The following is an 18,113-nucleotide window of genomic DNA, read 5'->3' as shown; positions in this document are numbered from 1 at the left end:
CCCAAACGTTTGAACGGTAGTGTATGTCAATTTATATAACGTTTATAAACAAATCCCTTGTGTCTTTCAGCAATATTTGAAGTCCAAGAAATGAATTGTGTATATACAGATGTAGGATCTTAATTTGATCACCCTGTTTTGGCAGGGAATTTTCTGCACAGCAGGAAAAGCAAACTTGTAGTGTATTCAAGGTTTTTAAAGGCTTCTAAAGTTGTATTTTCCACTTTAAAATGTTGGTTTTCCCAAACAAAAAATTGATCAACCCCTATGAAAATGTCCATTAATTATAACCCACACAATAATTCACATTTCTGTAGGATTTGTTGCTGTTGGAATATGTTCCTGCTGTGAGAAACTGGTCAAATTAAGATCACACATCTGTAATTACAAATGATATAAGACATCAGATCCTGCAGTTAGTACTTACTGTAACAAGAACTTGTACAAGTAGTAAATGATGCAGACATCTAAGTATATCTCCAAAATCCCTACAACTCACTGCTCAATGTCCTCAACTGTCAGTGCCATCTCTACACTCAGATCCATAATGAGTTAACACAATTCTCACAGCTAAACGGCTGCTGAGTACTCACTGACTATGATCACGTCTGACTCCTAATCATCAGGAGTATTGATCTGAAGCGTTCGATCTTCCTATAAACAGGAGAACACCGACGTTGATGAGGTCAGTGCCCATTGCCCCCAATAGGGACCCTACGGAGTAAGCAAAGGGTGATTGGAGGGCAAGGGAGGGACGAAGAAGAAGGAGGCAATGGCAAGCATTCAGTTCTCAAAAACTCAAAACACCAGGATTATAAAAGGGGATCCTTCCGAAGAGTCTTAAGCTCTTGAGTATCTGATCCAAAGATGACGCTGTAGAGTCCACAGGAGGCTGCTGAGGGGAGAACGGCTCATAATAATGGCTGGAATTGAGCAAATGGAATGCCATCAAACACCTGGAAACCATGTGCTTGATGTCTTTGATACTCATTCTGATCCAGTCATTACCACGAGCCCGTTCTCCCCAATTAAGTTGCCACCCACCTCCTGTGATAGTCTCTTATGTATAGGATTCCTCTCCAAAGACGACACTAGAGTCTTGATGTAGCCAATACACTACGTACGGTTATGTACTGTAGCCTATATGTACTCTCATAATACTCTAGTGTTATCTTCGAGTAGAGGAGGGGACAAATGGACGCCTCTAGGTCTATGTCAGAGAAAGAGAGACCAGCGTGAGGGAGACCAGAAGAAAAAGAAGGGAGGAAAATGAAGAGGTTGCGGCCGACGGGACCGGGCGGTTCTTCTTCCGGGGCCCATTGCAGAGCGGTGTGTTACAGCAGGAGATGCACACAGAGTTGATCCTTCCAGTGCAGAACTGCTGGTAGCCTGATGAGGATATGAGGCATGCCCCAGACGAGGCGCAGGACTTGCGGTAAAATATGCCTGAAGAAGGAGAGAGAGAAGTGGTCAGGAGTAAAGCTATACAGGATGTCCAGGTCAAGGTATATGTGGTAGTGACACCGTTGGTGAAACTGAGCCAAGTCTCATAGCAAACTGAGGTAGCACAAGCACTGGGGAAGGGAGGGGTAAAAGTCCGTAAACTGTCTTTTCCCCCCCCCCCCCATGAATGTGTATCTGTTTTATGTTATGCCTGGCCTATGCCATGTCTCTCACCCTTTTACAGTGGATGTTCTTGTACGTAAAGCAAATATCTGTGAAAATCAGACAAAGCAATATCTAATCTACCCCTTTTCACAAATAAACAGGAACAACAATTACACATCAAGAAAATTTGGTGATTTGAACATATTTGCCTTAGGAGCTTAGCCAAGTGAGAAATTCTTGAGACATACAGTATATTGTAATTCAGTGCTATTTGCAATTTAACAGAACTTTATCCTGATCGATACTGGAGTGGGTCATATTACTGCGAGGTGATCCTCTAAGTGCCTAGAACCTTTGTAGAGCCGTGATAAAAAATAAAACATTTGAGAATGTCATCTCGACATAGAATATAATGCTCTCAAACTATGGAACAATTGCAACAGAACTATGCTTTGATTTATATGGTGGCGAGAGAATGCACATGAATAAGAGTGTTTTGATTTCATGGAAATGTTGTCGTGCCATTAGTCTTACCATAAGAGGTGGTAAGAAAGCCTGCGTCTCCCTGCCTGATGAATGAACACCTTGCAGGGACTCAACTCCCATTTCTCCCTACTCCTTCCTCGGAAATAGACACTGCGCTTTTGGACACAAACAAATCCAAGGTGACCCTGGAGATGCCACTCAAGCTCCACGGAATCTATAAGCATCAGTACTTGTTATAAGCATATATGGACGCTTATAATATCTTAATACAAGGTTTATCATGTGTTCTCTGCTGAAATTTGTCAACGGACTGCAACGAGCTGTTATTATGAGAAGAGGTTCATAAGTGCTTACGACAAGTCTTACGTTGCATTATAACTGTGGCATAATGCGTTATACCTGTCGACGTTAGGTGAAGTGTTATGAAAAGTTCAAATGAAAGAGTAGAGAGGAAATAGATGAAAGAGGTCGATGATAGGGGGGGGAAGAGAACTGCTAGTCACGTTAAAAGTTACATCAAAACTTTACTGCTCTAATTTACTCGTCTTTCTCTTGAAATAATAACAGATGAGCTGTCAGACAAAGTGTAAATTTGTAAATGCAATACAATATTCTTGTTTTGTCTCAAAGATGTCAGACAAGCCTTCAAGACAAAAGTAGACCATTTCGGTCTGCATCAGCCCCTGATTACTGCTATTAAGTTTGACAGAACTAACAATGCAACTTCAGCATAATCAACCCTCTGCTTTGTTCCATACTTCATCACTATGCACATTTAGAACTGACAGTCAAACAAACCAAGTCCCCAAACCTTTGTTGGGGGAGGAATGGGTAGAGACCAAGCTGGCACCAATTCACGTGCAAAAGCCAACTTTCCCTGAGGATTACCTTACAGATGTCTTCACATATCATAAACACATTATGCAAGTGTTTCTTTCCGCCGATAACGTTGTGGTAATTCGCAAATTCATTATTTGTGATAAATTGCGGTTGCTGCATTTAAAGATAATTAGTTAGGCTCCTGGTCTCAGGCTGACATTATATGAAATGTTCAAATTAAGGAACACATTCATTACCAACATTGCTAGAAGGTTTCATGTTAGAATAAAAGTTTACATGAATTTTCTGTTTATCTGCTTACAGGAGCACATAAGAATCCCTTTGCCAACATCGCATTTGAATCAAATGACTCAGAAGACCTTTCTAAAGAGTGCAGAGGCTGGAAAAGATTTGTGAATATACTGTAAGCATGTGCATTTCACACAAAAGTGAATCCTTATCTCAAGGTTATTCAAACCATTACACAACATTACACATAGTGTACATTTGTTCATGACATTATTACCGTAGATTATTGCCTTTGAGTGATGCATCTTGTCAACCATCATATTCAGAGACATAATTTGGGCATAAAACACTCGCTAAGTACAATCTTGCTATGGCGGTCTTGGTACATTTTTTTGTATACTCTTGTAATTGGAAGCATACATTTGATCACAAGTGACAAACTGTACATAACATTGGATGTGGTAGGATCAATAGGCCTAGTGTATTTGAAGGGCGTTCTCTCATTAACCCTCTTGTCGTGTCCGTTTCATGTTAATGAATTCTCTGTTCCGGGTCCAAAATGACCGCCCACATTATAGCTGATTATAAATCCATAATAATACATATATTATCACCTAATGTTGTGTTAGATCTTTTTATCAACTTAAGTTCTTGTGAACATTACAAGTTTTGAACTTCTATTTGCTATTTATGGCCTGTAGGCCTCGTTGACCTGAGCTCATACAACTCGTTTTTGAGTAAAAAAAAAGCATAATGTATGGATTATTTTGACTACAACAAATACTCAGATGAAACATATTGTGCTATTTATCAAAGACTACTTTGTGTCAAAGTTGATCAAGGACTCTCTCCTCTTCACCAGTGTTATGATCAAAGATATGATCAACAGCCTCACACACAGTATATCGTTTGGTCATTGTGCTGCCACAGAATGAATTGTGAGCAAGGCCTCAAAAAAGATTTATATACCAGAGCCTGAGAAAAGTTCTATATATTATTGAAACAATGTTGCGATTGTTTGTGAGAATGCTAACAGGTGTGGTTCCCATGGGGGAAATATTCTATTGGGGAAAGGTTCCCGTGGGGGTTGCCATGGGAGCCAAGAAGGGGAGTGAGGTATGTGTATGCTCAAACACACTTGCATGTGGGGGTCTGGGAGAGGAAGTGTGTCTATCTGATGAATGGGCATGTGCCTGAACTCAATTTTATACACTAATTGTATTCTCACCCATTAATTTCTAATTACTGGTCATTTTTGACCAGGAACTCCACAGGTGTACAAAAGTTAAATAAAACACCCCAAATTTTATGAAAATCATCCAAATGGATTTTGTGTGTTCAGATGCCCTGTGTGGACAAAGTCATGGAACCTTATGACAATCAGATTAAATCAACTACGTTTTTCAGAGAGAAAACTTGTAAATCAGTCCAATATGACTGGAACACAGCAGGAGGGTTAAGCAATAAGGCACGAAGGGGTGTGGTGTATGGGCAATATACCACTGTTAATGGCTGTTCTTAAGCACGACGCAACGCAGAGTGCCTGGATACAGCCTTTAATTGTGGTATATTGGCCATATACCACAAACCCCTGAGGTGTCTTGTTGCTATTATAAACTGGTTACCAATGTAATTAGTACAAATAAATGTCTGAAATACCACGGCTGTCAGCCAATCAGCATTCAGGGCTCGAACCACCCAGTTTATAATAAAAAATATTGCATGGATCAACTGAGTACAGCAACCAGCAACCAAGGGGTTAACCACCCTTTGGGATAATCCCATTAAAATAATATGAGCCATAAACCATGAATTAACTATGGTAATAGCCTCTTCATCTATGGAAATTCTTTGATAGGTCCCAATTGATGTTGTGGGCATACATATAGGCCTAGTTTATGATCTCATTTGTTGACGTTACAAGGAGACCCTATAGATCAGTTCCACTGAATTCAGAGATAGAGAGGAAGTACAGGAAAGAGGGAAATATACCTTATTTTAGGTCACATGTTAAAAATGTCACAGTCCGGTGTGGCTTGGTTTTGCATGGCAAGGTAGGTGTCAGAGAAGGCAGTGTGGCCTGGGGTGGTCTAGCTGCAGATCACGTTTATATTGGGTTCGAATCCGGCCCACACCCTTCTGACACAAAACAGATCCCCCAACCTTCCTGTCTCTCTCTCACTGGTCTCTCTCGTCAGACTGAAGCTCACGCTCTGCTGTGGCGGAGATACAGCATCAGCGAGAAGGGACTACTCTCCCACTATCTCTATCCAATACAGAACAAATGATGAAAGGAGTGGGACTGCTCAGGAGACGCTGTTTTCTTACCATCCTTCTTCACCAGTACCTCTTTCTGACACATGTCCTGCACGTTGACAGTGCAGTTGACAATGAACTCCGGCGTGGAGCATTCATTGTTTTTCACCTCCTCACACTGGTAACACTGGATCTGGAGAGCATAACCTGTACAAGAGAGAGACAGGAAGAACCACAAGGGTTTAAAAAAAGTCCACAAGAACAGTTCACCAGTATCTGGCATATAGTATCTCATTAGTCTATGAATGTTGGTCAAGAGAGACTACAGGCTAATTCTTTCAAATTTGTTTGGCTGTGCTTGATTGAGCTTTCCCGGCACAATGGAACCAATGGAGGAGTCAGAAAAGTGCAAACTGGCACTCCAGGCAGGCTCGATCAAAACGCTGAAACTATTAGAAAGATTAGGCCTAAAATCTTATTTGAAAGATTTGAAAATGTTATGTTGTGCACCCAGGTCTGCAGTTCAGTCATTAGTATTATCCCTTGTTCATCTGGAGCCTTTCAGCCCCCCTTGTTTTCCTCCCAGCTAATCAAGAATAAGTGTGTTCGGGATCTATTGCCATTACCACAGATCAGGAACTGTATCCTCGAGGAGAGACAAATGCATCTTTGAAATGAAAAAGTCTCTTTGCTGGCATTTTGAAAGTCAACTTGGTCCCTATTTGCAAGACTGGATCTCCTTGATGAATAACAAATGTGAAGATTATCTCAAAGAGCATTTAATGTGGGAGAGACGATGTTGACGCATATCCTTACACATGCGGACATGTTACAAATATCAGACAATAGGACTTTGAGCTAATATGATGACATTTCTGTACCGCACCACAGAAAGCACTGATGAGTCACACAAACACATACTTCTCTGTCTACATACACGTTTGTCATGACAACAAAGAAACACAGCAGAGGGGAGTTGTTTAGTGCACAAACAGATCTGGAGTCAGGATAAAGGGATTTTGACTGAAAATAATGAACAAATATGTTTCAACAATATAAATCCATACTCTCATTTACTTGCCAACTAAACTTAATATAGAGCCGTCAGACATAATTGTGTGTGGAAGCTGGGCATACTGTATCTGTGCAGGGAAAAAAGCCACTCAACTTTACCCACTAAAATAATAATTGCCATTCTGACTACTACAGGTCCAAACAATCAAGCCAGAGTGTTTCAGACAAAGTGTTTTATCCACACACTCAATGAAGCTGTTGCTCCAGCACTGACTTCAAATTAGATAAATTCATTCTAACTTGACTTATTGGAATTAAATGGAAATTGAGATGAACTAAGAATGACAGATGGTTGGCTATTCATGCAAAGTTGTTTCACAGGCAAGAGAAATCTAGAGAATTGAATCGAGGATACCGGATGGATAGCACAATCTGATTCAGGGTTTACAAATGGGGGTTTAGCAGAAACATGCATGACTGTGCAATGATAAACAATAATTCAAAATGTTCTCAAGCGCCACAGTTTCAGGTCATTTGTTCTCCGTGACGGTAGTACTGTGTTCTAATTATTGAAATGGCGACAGTCATTCATCTCCCAGTCTGACAGCGCCATCAAGTACAAATTCAATTGAAAATAATCCAAAACAAAAATCAGAGCGTAATTACTTTAAAACCAGATAAATGCTTCAAAACTCCATCCATCAACCGAGCAATAGTCTCATAAAGTGCCTAAACACATCCTAGACAGTCATGTATTTGTCCTCTATAAACCACTAGCTATTGATACTAAATATGATTAACATTTAGGCAAGCATAAAGTTATGTACATATTGTCTCTACTGTTCATATTGTTCCTCAATACAGTGTTCACTGAGGTAAAAACATCCTCAAGTTATTTAGAAGTCATTTCTGCTGACAGCGAAGATGATGTTTAAGGAGTGAGCGTGTGAACCAAACGCAGCACATCCAACTCAGAACGGACAGAACATTTGTATGTTATTTACACCAGAGGCATTTTTGGTGAGATCAAGTTCTTACACGCCACTGTTCATATGCCATGTGCAATGTGTTGAACTGGAAATATGGACTGGAAAAGCTCTGAGTGGCTCATTGTCACATCATTCTGATGCTGTGATCAGAGGGTGTATGTTGGAATGACAATGCGGACTATTCCATTGACATAGATTATCATTGTCATTTTACCTGAACCTTTTTTTAACAACTACATTACCACCGTTTGTATGCGTTATTACCAAATCATTGCTATAAGGTGACCCATGTGGATTGAGAAATCAGTTTATTTGCCGTCATCTATCTTACATGGTGTATTTTCCTTCCACAGTCATTTGAAGAGAGACAGCTTTGTTATTCTCTGCATATTTAGTGATATTAATATTCATCAGAGGTGTTCATGGAGTGGTAGATCAGCTCCTTTAACACCCACTAAAAAATGGTGCTTGAGTTTATTACATTCACCTGAGCTGACAACTGTTGATCAATCAAGTTCCTTATCATTTGAGCTTGATGGAATGCCTACACCTGTAAAATAAAATGTTGAATTGCATCTGTGTTGTCAATTAGAGAGCTATTAATTAGCTATTGATAATGAGTGGCCTACACATGTCCCTCTGCTTTATAAACTGTGTGAATACATTCTTCCCCTGTAATGGTGTCTAGTCATGTTTAGTAGCAATTCATCGGAATATTCAATAGCCTAATAGCATGCCATTTAGGGCAATTGTAAGATCAGAAAGACGCTCCAAATATGGAATAATGTTCAATGTTTCAGCATGTCACGCTCTATTATTTAACATTTACATTTTTAAGCAATATCATTAAATTGAAGCAAAGATATGTAAAATAGTAGCCTAAATCACATTTCGAAAATGTGTCTTTGCACAAGTGATATGCGCAATAGTTTTACAGACGCAATTATGACCTAAGGTGACATTTTCTCTAGCTGGAGCGCAAGTGTCATTAAAAATGTTAAATCCAAGAATCTGTGTCACAATTTCTTATTCCAAGACAGTTATAAATGCATTTAACGAGATGATTTGACACTATTGGCATTACCAGACCTCTACTGGACTTCTGAAAACGATTTCATAGTTTTCATCCGACAAAAAAAGCTCCCCAAAATCATTTAAACATAATCCAAACTTGAATTAGATTGGAATACCTGGAATCGTTGACACACCACTTGAGGAAATGCTCTCAGCATCAGAATACAACGCAGCAAGCCAACACATGTAAGATTACGCAGTCTCCAAAGTTTAGCATACCTGTTTTGAGGAAAATTCCAAGCAAAGTTGCATAAATGAGAAGCAACATCCTCTCCCAAATGACACTATAGAGGAACACATCAGACCAGGTGAACTTAAAACGAAAGCAAAACCCTTAAATGGATCCGTGGCATCAATGTGTGAGAGCACATTCTGCTGCGAGGAATGTGAAGCGCAGCGCTGAACGAGGGCGAGCTCTGCGGTTCGAGAGACTACGTTGCGGGATTCCAGTGAAATTGGATGAGGATAAATCGTAAAACGTACCACGTGATGAAAGATCGTGGTATGGAAGCAATTCTTCAATCACTCATATCCTACACACGCAGATCAGTGACTGTTTAATTGCTTCCGAATATGTAATGGTCACCTTTGGAAAGGCTTTTGGGCATGGAGTGCACCGTTGGCAGCCATGCACATTTAACCAGATTTAGAAAGGCTACTATTCATTAAATACATTTGTTGAGATCTTATGGATCTTCTGTGTCTGTTATGGGTCTTGTATGTTTCAGTTAGAGAGAGAGAGATAGATGGGAGAGAGAGCGAGAGAGAATGTTTGGGTGTCACTCTTGGGTGGCTGAATTAATAACTTTTATTTATAGTCACATAATTACCCATCAAGAGACTCTAATTGTTATAAATACCCCTGCTTTATAAGCACTGTCAAAGAGAGTGAAGCTCAGTGAACACAGGCTATACGTTTAACGCGTTTTGTAGTTGAAGACTATGACATGAGCTTTACCGCAAGCATTTGAAGGCAGGACTTGGCTCAAACCTTCCCTTGCCATTATTAACAATTCCCTGCTGTAGCCTATTTAGAGATATTTCAGTTACACATTGATGAGCGCAATGGCAATGATCAGCGAAGATCTCACTGTTCCTTATGACTATAGTACCTTACATTTGACTACAGTATATGATACTGAACGCACACGTGTATGACTGCACGCACGCACACGCACACACACACACATACACAAACGTCAACTTCCAATAGTTACGAGAGCTGCACCAAATTTAAAATAGGAAATAATTTCTTTTTATTTGTCTGGGAAATTATGACATAAAATATAGCATTAAAAGTCTAATGTAACAGCCAAAATTGCACACGTAATTACCCAAGTAACACTGCTGGTAACAGGTTCTCTTACAAAGGAACAATCAAGCAGAGAAGATGTGAAGTAGGACAATTAAACACCACTATACAGTTCCATGTACAAAAAGTGGGATATAAATACTCGTCAGCTAGAAAAAAAATACATTATGGTCTTAGCAAGACTCTCCTTACATATTATTAACAGTTTCATGGAAAATTGTTCAAACAATGAAACGTACACAGTCTGTTTTTGATTAGCACCAGAATCAAATTACACACGTTTGGCATGATGATGTATTCCTACTACGTGTCAAATGTGTTATAGGATAAAGTGATAAAAGGTTGCAGTAGTAGCTTTTATTCGACAAAAAAAATAACAATTTTGTATCGACAAAACCCTACAGGAAGTCACAAAACGAGGAAACGATCAAGAAAAGTTGAACTGTTCTCAATCAATAGACATACAGCTTGAATGATTGGCAAACATTACACAATTATTAAATGTTTTAAATTGCATATACCAGTCAGCAATGCTCCATTCTGATATTAATTTAATTGCAGTTGTTAACACACAAACAAAATATACAAAAAATGGGTGTTTTATGATGCTACAAGAGACACAGTTTCAACAGTTATGTTATCTTGCAGTTCATGAAGATTTTACTTTTCAAAAAATGTCTGTTTTCCGTAAAAAAAAAAGAAAAATGTATTTTCCATGAGTTGTAACCTTATATTCAAGGTAACTAGGTATACGCGTTGCATTTTCCCTGAGCTACTAGCATAGACCTTGCTCCGCAAATGTGTTATTGAAGCCCACAGAAGTTTCTGATTCATCAGTACCATTCTGACACTAGTTCAGTTCTATGTTTACATTAAATACTGAGTGACCCAAGTACAATGGTGATGGCACGGTGATTGCCTAAAGGGATAATTCAGGATTTTTTCTACTTCCCAGAGTCAGATTAATTCGTGGATACCATTTGTATGTCTCTACGGGCAGTTTGAAGGACATTGCTAAATAGCGTTAGCATAATGACTGGAAGTCTATGGTAACTGCAAGCATGCTAGTAGATACCATATACTTCCAGTCATTGCGCTAACACTAGTTAGCATTAGCTCACACAACTAACTCTAACTTCCTTCATACTGGATGCAGAGACATAATAATGGCATCCATGAGTTCATCTGACTAGGGAAGAAGAGAAAGGGGTTCATTGCCAAATATCCCGAAGTATCCCTTTAAGCCACTACACAGCAGTTGAAGTTCATCTTGACAGTTTTGACTTGCTGGTAGAAATGATTGATCATGTATTGATCATGTATTTCTCATCTGTACTACAACTCAAAGTCGAAACTGACTCCAGTACATTCAATATGCAGGATACTATTCTTTAAGATCCCACAGTACTGGTGGTTCAATTAAATGTGCATATGCATGTATTTAGGTCACTTAATATAAAGTATAAATCACGGCACTTCAAAAATAAAATACATTATTTGTTCTTGTTCTCATGTGTGTCACATTTTAGTTCACCATGCAACTTTCAAGATACCACAGCAGTCTGGAAATCGTACACGTTTGAGCCAATGGCTTTAGGAGCTATGATTGTATGGTATGGGTTGCAGTGTATTGCATGATGGTAGTTGTGGTGTGTAGGCCTGCCATTATGGCATACAACACTGTGGCAGTAAAACATTAGAGAAATAATTTGAGAAATAATGATCAGTGAGAAAACCATATATCCACATCCAACAACCGTAATAGTTTTTTGCACATATTATGATTCTTAAGGTATTGCTTCACACTACTAGGCATCATCAGTTGCTCCTGATAATATTACTGATTGGTTTGATTTGGATTTGGTGGTATTTACTCTAGTTGTGTCTTCAAGTTGAATTCCTTAAAAACTTTGTACAGTATTTGTTACAGTGCAATGATTTTAAAAAAACATTCCCCCTTCGGGGAAAAATATATAATGCAAGAAGACAATTTCTAATATTGCTTTCCACACCTTGAACGGTGGTACTGTTGTAGCCTATATTTTAATTGTCCATCTCAGAGGTCATGCATACCGTACAGTCTGGGTTCACGTCCTTATCTTATGACATCACCTATGACATCCCTTCCTTCCTTATGACCTAAGTGCTTCGGTTGGTGGGAGTAGCAGAGGACTCCAACAGAATCGCCCCCGGCCTCCACTTTCTTACTCTACACGTCGTTGGAGCCTTGACTGGTGCATGAGGAGAAGCTGTCGTAAAGCGAATCGCTGAGAGAACCCACACGCTCCGCCCCGGGCTTGTTGGAGTAGTAGCTGGACGACGAGGGCTCGTTGTCAGCCCTGCTGCAGCAGTCCTCTTCTCTCTCCCCTGCGGAACAGGAGCAGTCACCGCTACTGGGCCTTAGCTCTGTCTCCGGGCACAGCCCCAGCCCACTGCTGTTCAGCTTGTTCAGGGAATCCAAGGACACGTCTCTGGAGCCGGCCCGGACACCTCCTCCGCAGCCGCCTGTCGTCATGTCCACTTGATTCCCTTTCTACAGCAACAACAAGACAAACAAGAGAGTAGAAAATGAGCGGAGAGGTGTTTTTGTCATCTACCCACACTGAGTCCACACTACGTCCACACTGTAGCACATTATTATCATCATACTTTAAAAGGCCAATCTGGTATTCAAACAACAAAGCTGTCCCAGATTACTTATATGAAATGATATGGAGAAAGGAGCAATCTGTCACTCGGTCTCTCAACAAAGAATATCCAGAAACAACAAAAACAAGGCTGTCATGCTGAATTTACACTGAGTGTACAAAACATTAGGAACACCTTCCTAATATTGAGTTGCACCCCCTTTGCCCTCAGAACAGCCTCAATTCGAGAGAGAGAGAGAGAGAGAGAGAGAGAGAGAGAGAGAGAGAGAGAGAGAGAGAGAGAGAGAGAGAGAGAGAGAGAGAGAGAGAGAGAGAGAGAGAGAGAGAGAGAGAGAGAGAGCTGTTTTAACACAGCGTATTATATTTTTGTCAGGAGCCCATGTTGTTAAAAAAGAAACGAGTGAAACGGCGGCCAGCTTCTTCTCGCTATAAATGAACGCAAATGGCTTAACCTCAAATATACTGACGAGAAAACAGCTACCGTATATCATTTTGCATATTGACAGGTGTTTTGGTATGCACAGAGAATCTAACCTAAAGGTATAATGTGGTATCTGGGTATCTGTTCAATGGAGATTTCAATCCATTGATTCTTGAAGAATATACCACAACAAGAGTGGGGCTGCCATTTGTCTAAAGAAATACATCTCAGATTGCAGCATTAACGTTGCAGTTTCAGGATGAATCCCTAGAACCTTCTAGGTCCTGTTGTTTATGTACTTTTGAGAAATATTTTTGGCATGTACACTTTTATCGTGTGTGGTGGTTGAACTCATTGCCTTCTTTCATGGAAAACGCCTCCAAGCCATTCCACCACCCTTGAGTAAATTGGCAACACAACAATAGGAGAAGTCCCCATTGAGATACATATATATATATATATAAAAAAAGCTCTGCATCTCCAATCTAGCATAATCACAGAAATCATGCATAATGCATTTTTCCACATACAGTCATAAATCTAACCACAGTGAATACAAAACACATCTTCAGTAGAAAAAAAGTGATGTTGTGTAATTCAACCTTGGTCAATAACTATTAGAATATCTTAAGGGTAATATTTATGCAGAAACGCACTGAGGAATCTTGAAATAATTTGAGGAATTATTAGAAGGAGCCTGTGCTCTCTGGCTACATTTTATCTGTGGTAAAGGTAAACACAATTCTCCGGGTAACTGGATTGTCCTCCAGCCAATCTACCGAAGGGGCCAAGCCATCCACACACTTCCTGGGTGGAGAGTACACAGAGGTATTACCATATTATCCGGGGTATAGACCGCCCTCGGGGTTGCACTAACTCCTCATCATTAAGTGTTCACTGCCAGGTGCCTCTTAGAAATGGCTTTTCTCCCAGGAACTCCAGCCCAGAACCACTCTGCTAACAATCTGACGGTTAACAATAATGCATTCTAGATATTCTTCATGTACTAAATCAGCACAGAGAAAATCAGAAATACCCTACACTTCTGAAAAATATCCCTGTGACTAATAGGTACTGTGACTAATAATGGTAATTCAAGGGTTGGTGATAAAAACTAATGTGATTCAAATCTGCAAAATGACACATCTCCATTCTAGCAAAGTTACTGGAGAATCAAAAGTGCTACATCGAAAAGGCTTTTTAGTCCAAGACTTGGCTCAATCTGGGTCCGGGAAACCAACCATATAGTATGTGCCAGTGTAGTGTAGTCTACAGGTGCATGGATGTGGAAGACCATGAGAGCCGAGCAGAGGGTGTATGACTTGATTGTGATCAGTGATTGGAATTGGGGTGGCCTTTCGTTCAGCGCCTTTGACAGTGAGGAACAGCAATCATGGTCCTGTTCTTCTCCTAACAGCACTGAGCTCTCTATCTCGGCAGGAGGGATTCTTATCTGTGATTGAATTTGATTTGGTGAAACACAATTACCACTCTTGTCTGTGGGTCGAAACCAACCTCCGTGCAGACCTTGACTATCCGAAGGCACCTAAGGAGCCAGTTGAAGTGTATCCTTTACAACGGAACACACAGGAAAACATCGCCTCAGGGGCACATCGGGTGGAAAAAGAGCTTGTCAACGGCTAATTGGTTATCATCTAGCAACACCGAGGTATTTCAGTTCAATGGGAATGTCTTGGGTGACTGGGATTCTGAAAGAATATATACGTTGGAAACATTCTTGCTTTCTAAAGGTGTTAAGAGTCAGTCAGTCGATAAGGAGGCCAAAGAGAGAACGGCTGTTCTATTGTTCATATACCACTAATGGGAAACTGTTGTGTATGTACGTATAGGCAGTAGCAGCTGGTATACAATTGAAATCAAATAGGCATGTGGGCCTTGAGAGACAATAATTTCTCTACACTTGGTGTCAGATGTAAAAAAATATATATAAATACACCTCTGATATTTAGAAAATTACAAATAACTCATAACATTCCAGCCCGATATTTGATTCGAAAGTCTGTCATCTGAAGCACATCTTACACGTCTGTACTTCTACTTCCAACTGCGTGTCCAAGACCAAAAACATCCCTCTCTCTCCCCATTGCATTAGTGCTCCAGGTAACAAGCTGTTACAAGCAGCTGGGGAGAAAGTGTGAACACAGCTATTACATAGTTATGAGGCATATTGCTGTGTAACCTGGCCCTCTCTGGTCTGGCTCCTTAGGCCCTGCTATGCCCGGCCCCAGCACAGCATCTAAGGCTGTTTTCCCCCTGTCGGGGAGGCCTGTAGCGATCTCTATTACCCATCGGGAGAGAGAGAAGGGAGCGAGAGAGAGAGAGAGAGAGAGAAGGGAGCGAGAGAGAGAGAGAGAGAGAACAAGGGAGAGAAGGAAAGAAAGAGAAAAAGGGAGAGAAGGAAAGATAGAGAGGGAAAGTAAGAGAGGATGAGAGCGACTGAGAAAGATATAGAAATAAAAAGGGGGAGATTGAAGGAGGGAGAGGGAAGGTGGGGTGTAGCCAGGCAGCCAGAGAGGCAGGCAGGCAGCGTGGCTGTCAGGCAGTGTCAGGATGATGAATGGGGGCCAGGCTGGGCCATGAGGTCTCTGATGGGAGCTGCTGAGCTTTACATCACTCTCCTGAGTGTTTGTGAAAGGTTATTAAAGGCACTTAAATCACCCAATCTCACACCGCACCCGCGCTCCCCCTGTCCGCACCTTCCACACACTTCCCACTTCCCAAACAAATCTTCCATAACGATATTATGAACTTACCTGACTGACTTAAAGGGAACGGTCACAACACCATATTTTACAGTAGGTATGGGTTTCTTTTTGACTCATACATTGTCATTTTGGTGCCACACCCACCACTGGTGTGCGTGGCCAAACACCTCTATTTTCATGTAATCTGACCAAAGCACCAGTTCCTATCGAATCCAAGTGCCAATGCCATTTAGCACTGCTGGGTGATTTGAAAAGTCCTAGTCAATCGATCAATGATATAATAACAGTCTTAGCAAAAAAAAAAATTTTTCATTTACAATCTGTAGAAACTATGAGAATAGAAAGGTTCAGAACTTTTGTGAAACATAAATAATAAATCGCAAATAGAAATCAAAACTGGGTGGACTTCAACGATAGACGGTGGGTTAAGGGTAGCTGGGACAAAACAGAAACAAGGATAGGACAAAAAAACTAACAAAAGGTAACTATTGTAAAACATACTGTGTCCTTAAAATGTACAGTATATACTATGTGTAAGCTGGAAGTAGAAGCTGTTGTTGTCCATTCGTTTACTCCAATTAGGGAGGGGATGTAGGGTTAGGGGAAAATAATAACGGAAAATATATACAAAATATATATACATACAGTAACAGTCAAAAGTTTGGACACACCTACTCATTCATGTTTTTTTTCTATATTTTTACTATTTTCTACATTGTAGAATAACAGTGAAGACATCAAAACTATGAAATAACACATATGGATTCATGTAGTAACCGAAAGGTGTTAAACAAATTAAAATATATTTTATTTGAGATTCTTCACAGTAGCCCCCCCTTTGCCTTGATGACAGCTTTGTACACTCTTTGCATTCTCTATACTAGCTTCATGAGGTAGTCACCTGGAATGCGTTTCAATTAACAGGCGTGCCTTGTTAAAAGTTCATTTGTGGAATTTATTTCCTTCTTAATGTGTTTGAGCCAATCAGTTGTGTTGTGACAAGGTAGGGGTGGTATACAGAAGAAAGCCCTACTTTGTAAAAGACCAAGTCCATATTATGGCAAGAACAGCTCAAATAATCAAAGAGAAATGACAGTCCATCATTACTTTAAGACATGAAGGTCAGTCATTTTGGAAAATGTCAAAGACTTTGAAAGTCTCTTCAAGTGCAGTCGCAAAAACCATCAAGCACTATGATGAAACTGGCTCTCATGAGTACCGCCACAGGAAAGGAAGACCCAGAGTTACCTCTGCTGGAGAGGATAAGATCACTAGAGTTAACTGCACCTCAAATTGCAGCCCAAATAAATGCTTCACAGAGTTCAAGTAACAGACACATCTCAACATCAACTGTTCATAGGAGACTGTGTGAATCAGGCCTTCAGGGTTAAATTGCTGCAAAGAAACCACTACTAAAGGACACCAATAATAATAAGAGACTTGCTTGGGCCAAGAAACACGAACAATGGACATTAGACTGGTGGAAATCTGTCCTTTAGTCTGATGAGTCCAAATTTGAGATTTCTGGTTCCAACCACTGTGTCTTTGTGAGACGCAGAGTCAGATGATCTCCGCATGTGTGGTTCCCACCGTGCTGTGTCTGTGATTTATTTAGAATTCAAGGCACACTTAACCAGCATGGACTACCACAGCATTCTGCAACGATACACCATCCCATCTGGTTTGCGCTTATTAGGACTATCATTTGTTTTTCAACAGGACAATGACTCAACACACCTCCAGGCTGTGTAAAGGCTATTTGACCATGAAGGAGAGTGATGGAGTGCTGCATCAGATGACCTCCACAATCAACACGACCTAAACCCAATTGAGATGGTTTGGGATGAGTTGGACCGCAGAGTGAAGGAAAAGCAGCCAACAAAAGCTCAGCATATGTGGGAACTCCTTCAAGACAGTTGGAAAAGCATTCCAGGTGAAGCTGGGTGAGAGAATGCCAAGAGTGTGCAAAGCTGTCATCAAAGCAAAGACTGTCTAGATTTGTTTTACACTTTTTTGGTTACTACATGATTCCATTTGTGTGATTTCATAGTTTTGATGTCTTCACTATTATTATACAATGTAAAGTTGTAAAGAAAAACCATTGAATGAGTAGGTGTGTCCTAACTTTTGACTGGTACTGTATATTTAAAAAAAATATATATATATATATATATATATATATATATATATATATGGGGGATTGGAAATGATGCAAACAATTACATTGATGAAAGCCCAAATTTACCTGCAATATTAGAGCTGATCTACACCCTATTTTTTTATGTTTTTGTTTATAATAATGCCATTAAGCGAACTCCAGGCTTTTACATTTTTTGGATGACATGAAAATAGAGCTCTTTAGCCAAGCACACCAGTAGTGGGTTTAGAGTCGAAATTAGAATGCATGAGCAGAAAAGAACCCCATTCCTACTGTAAAATATGGTGGTGGATCTTTGATGTTTTGGGGCTATTTTGCTTACACTGGCCCAGGAACCATTGTTAAGGTCAATG

General features: G+C 40.2%; 2 protein-coding genes across 2 annotated transcripts in view; both read right to left on the bottom strand.

Moving 5' to 3' along the window:
• Nucleotides 1-1,210: 1,210 nt before the first annotated feature.
• Nucleotides 1,211-6,238, bottom strand: LOC120050740 (ly6/PLAUR domain-containing protein 1-like). The gene is made up of 3 exons (XM_038997302.1): nucleotides 6,235-6,238; nucleotides 5,491-5,625; nucleotides 1,211-1,446 (listed from the first exon to the last, which is right to left on the bottom strand). Exons 1-3 carry the CDS (start codon nucleotides 6,236-6,238, stop codon nucleotides 1,211-1,213), a joined length of 375 nt encoding a protein of 124 aa, XP_038853230.1.
• Nucleotides 6,239-9,727: 3,489 nt separating this feature from the next.
• LOC120051302 (nck-associated protein 5-like) overlaps nucleotides 9,728-18,113 on the bottom strand; it is a 155,097-nt gene continuing 146,711 nt past the window's right edge. The window contains exon 20 of the mRNA XM_038998109.1: nucleotides 9,728-12,340. Coding sequence (XP_038854037.1) covers nucleotides 12,017-12,340 — 324 coding nt within the window. The 3' untranslated portion in view covers nucleotides 9,728-12,016. The remainder of the gene's footprint in view (nucleotides 12,341-18,113) is intronic.

The sequence above is a fragment of the Salvelinus namaycush genome, chromosome 7, assembly GCF_016432855.1.
Source record: "Salvelinus namaycush isolate Seneca chromosome 7, SaNama_1.0, whole genome shotgun sequence".
Taxonomy (NCBI): Eukaryota; Metazoa; Chordata; class Actinopteri; order Salmoniformes; family Salmonidae; genus Salvelinus; species Salvelinus namaycush.
Note: the sequence above shows the minus strand (reverse complement) of the source record. Positions and strands in the feature narration are given on the sequence as shown.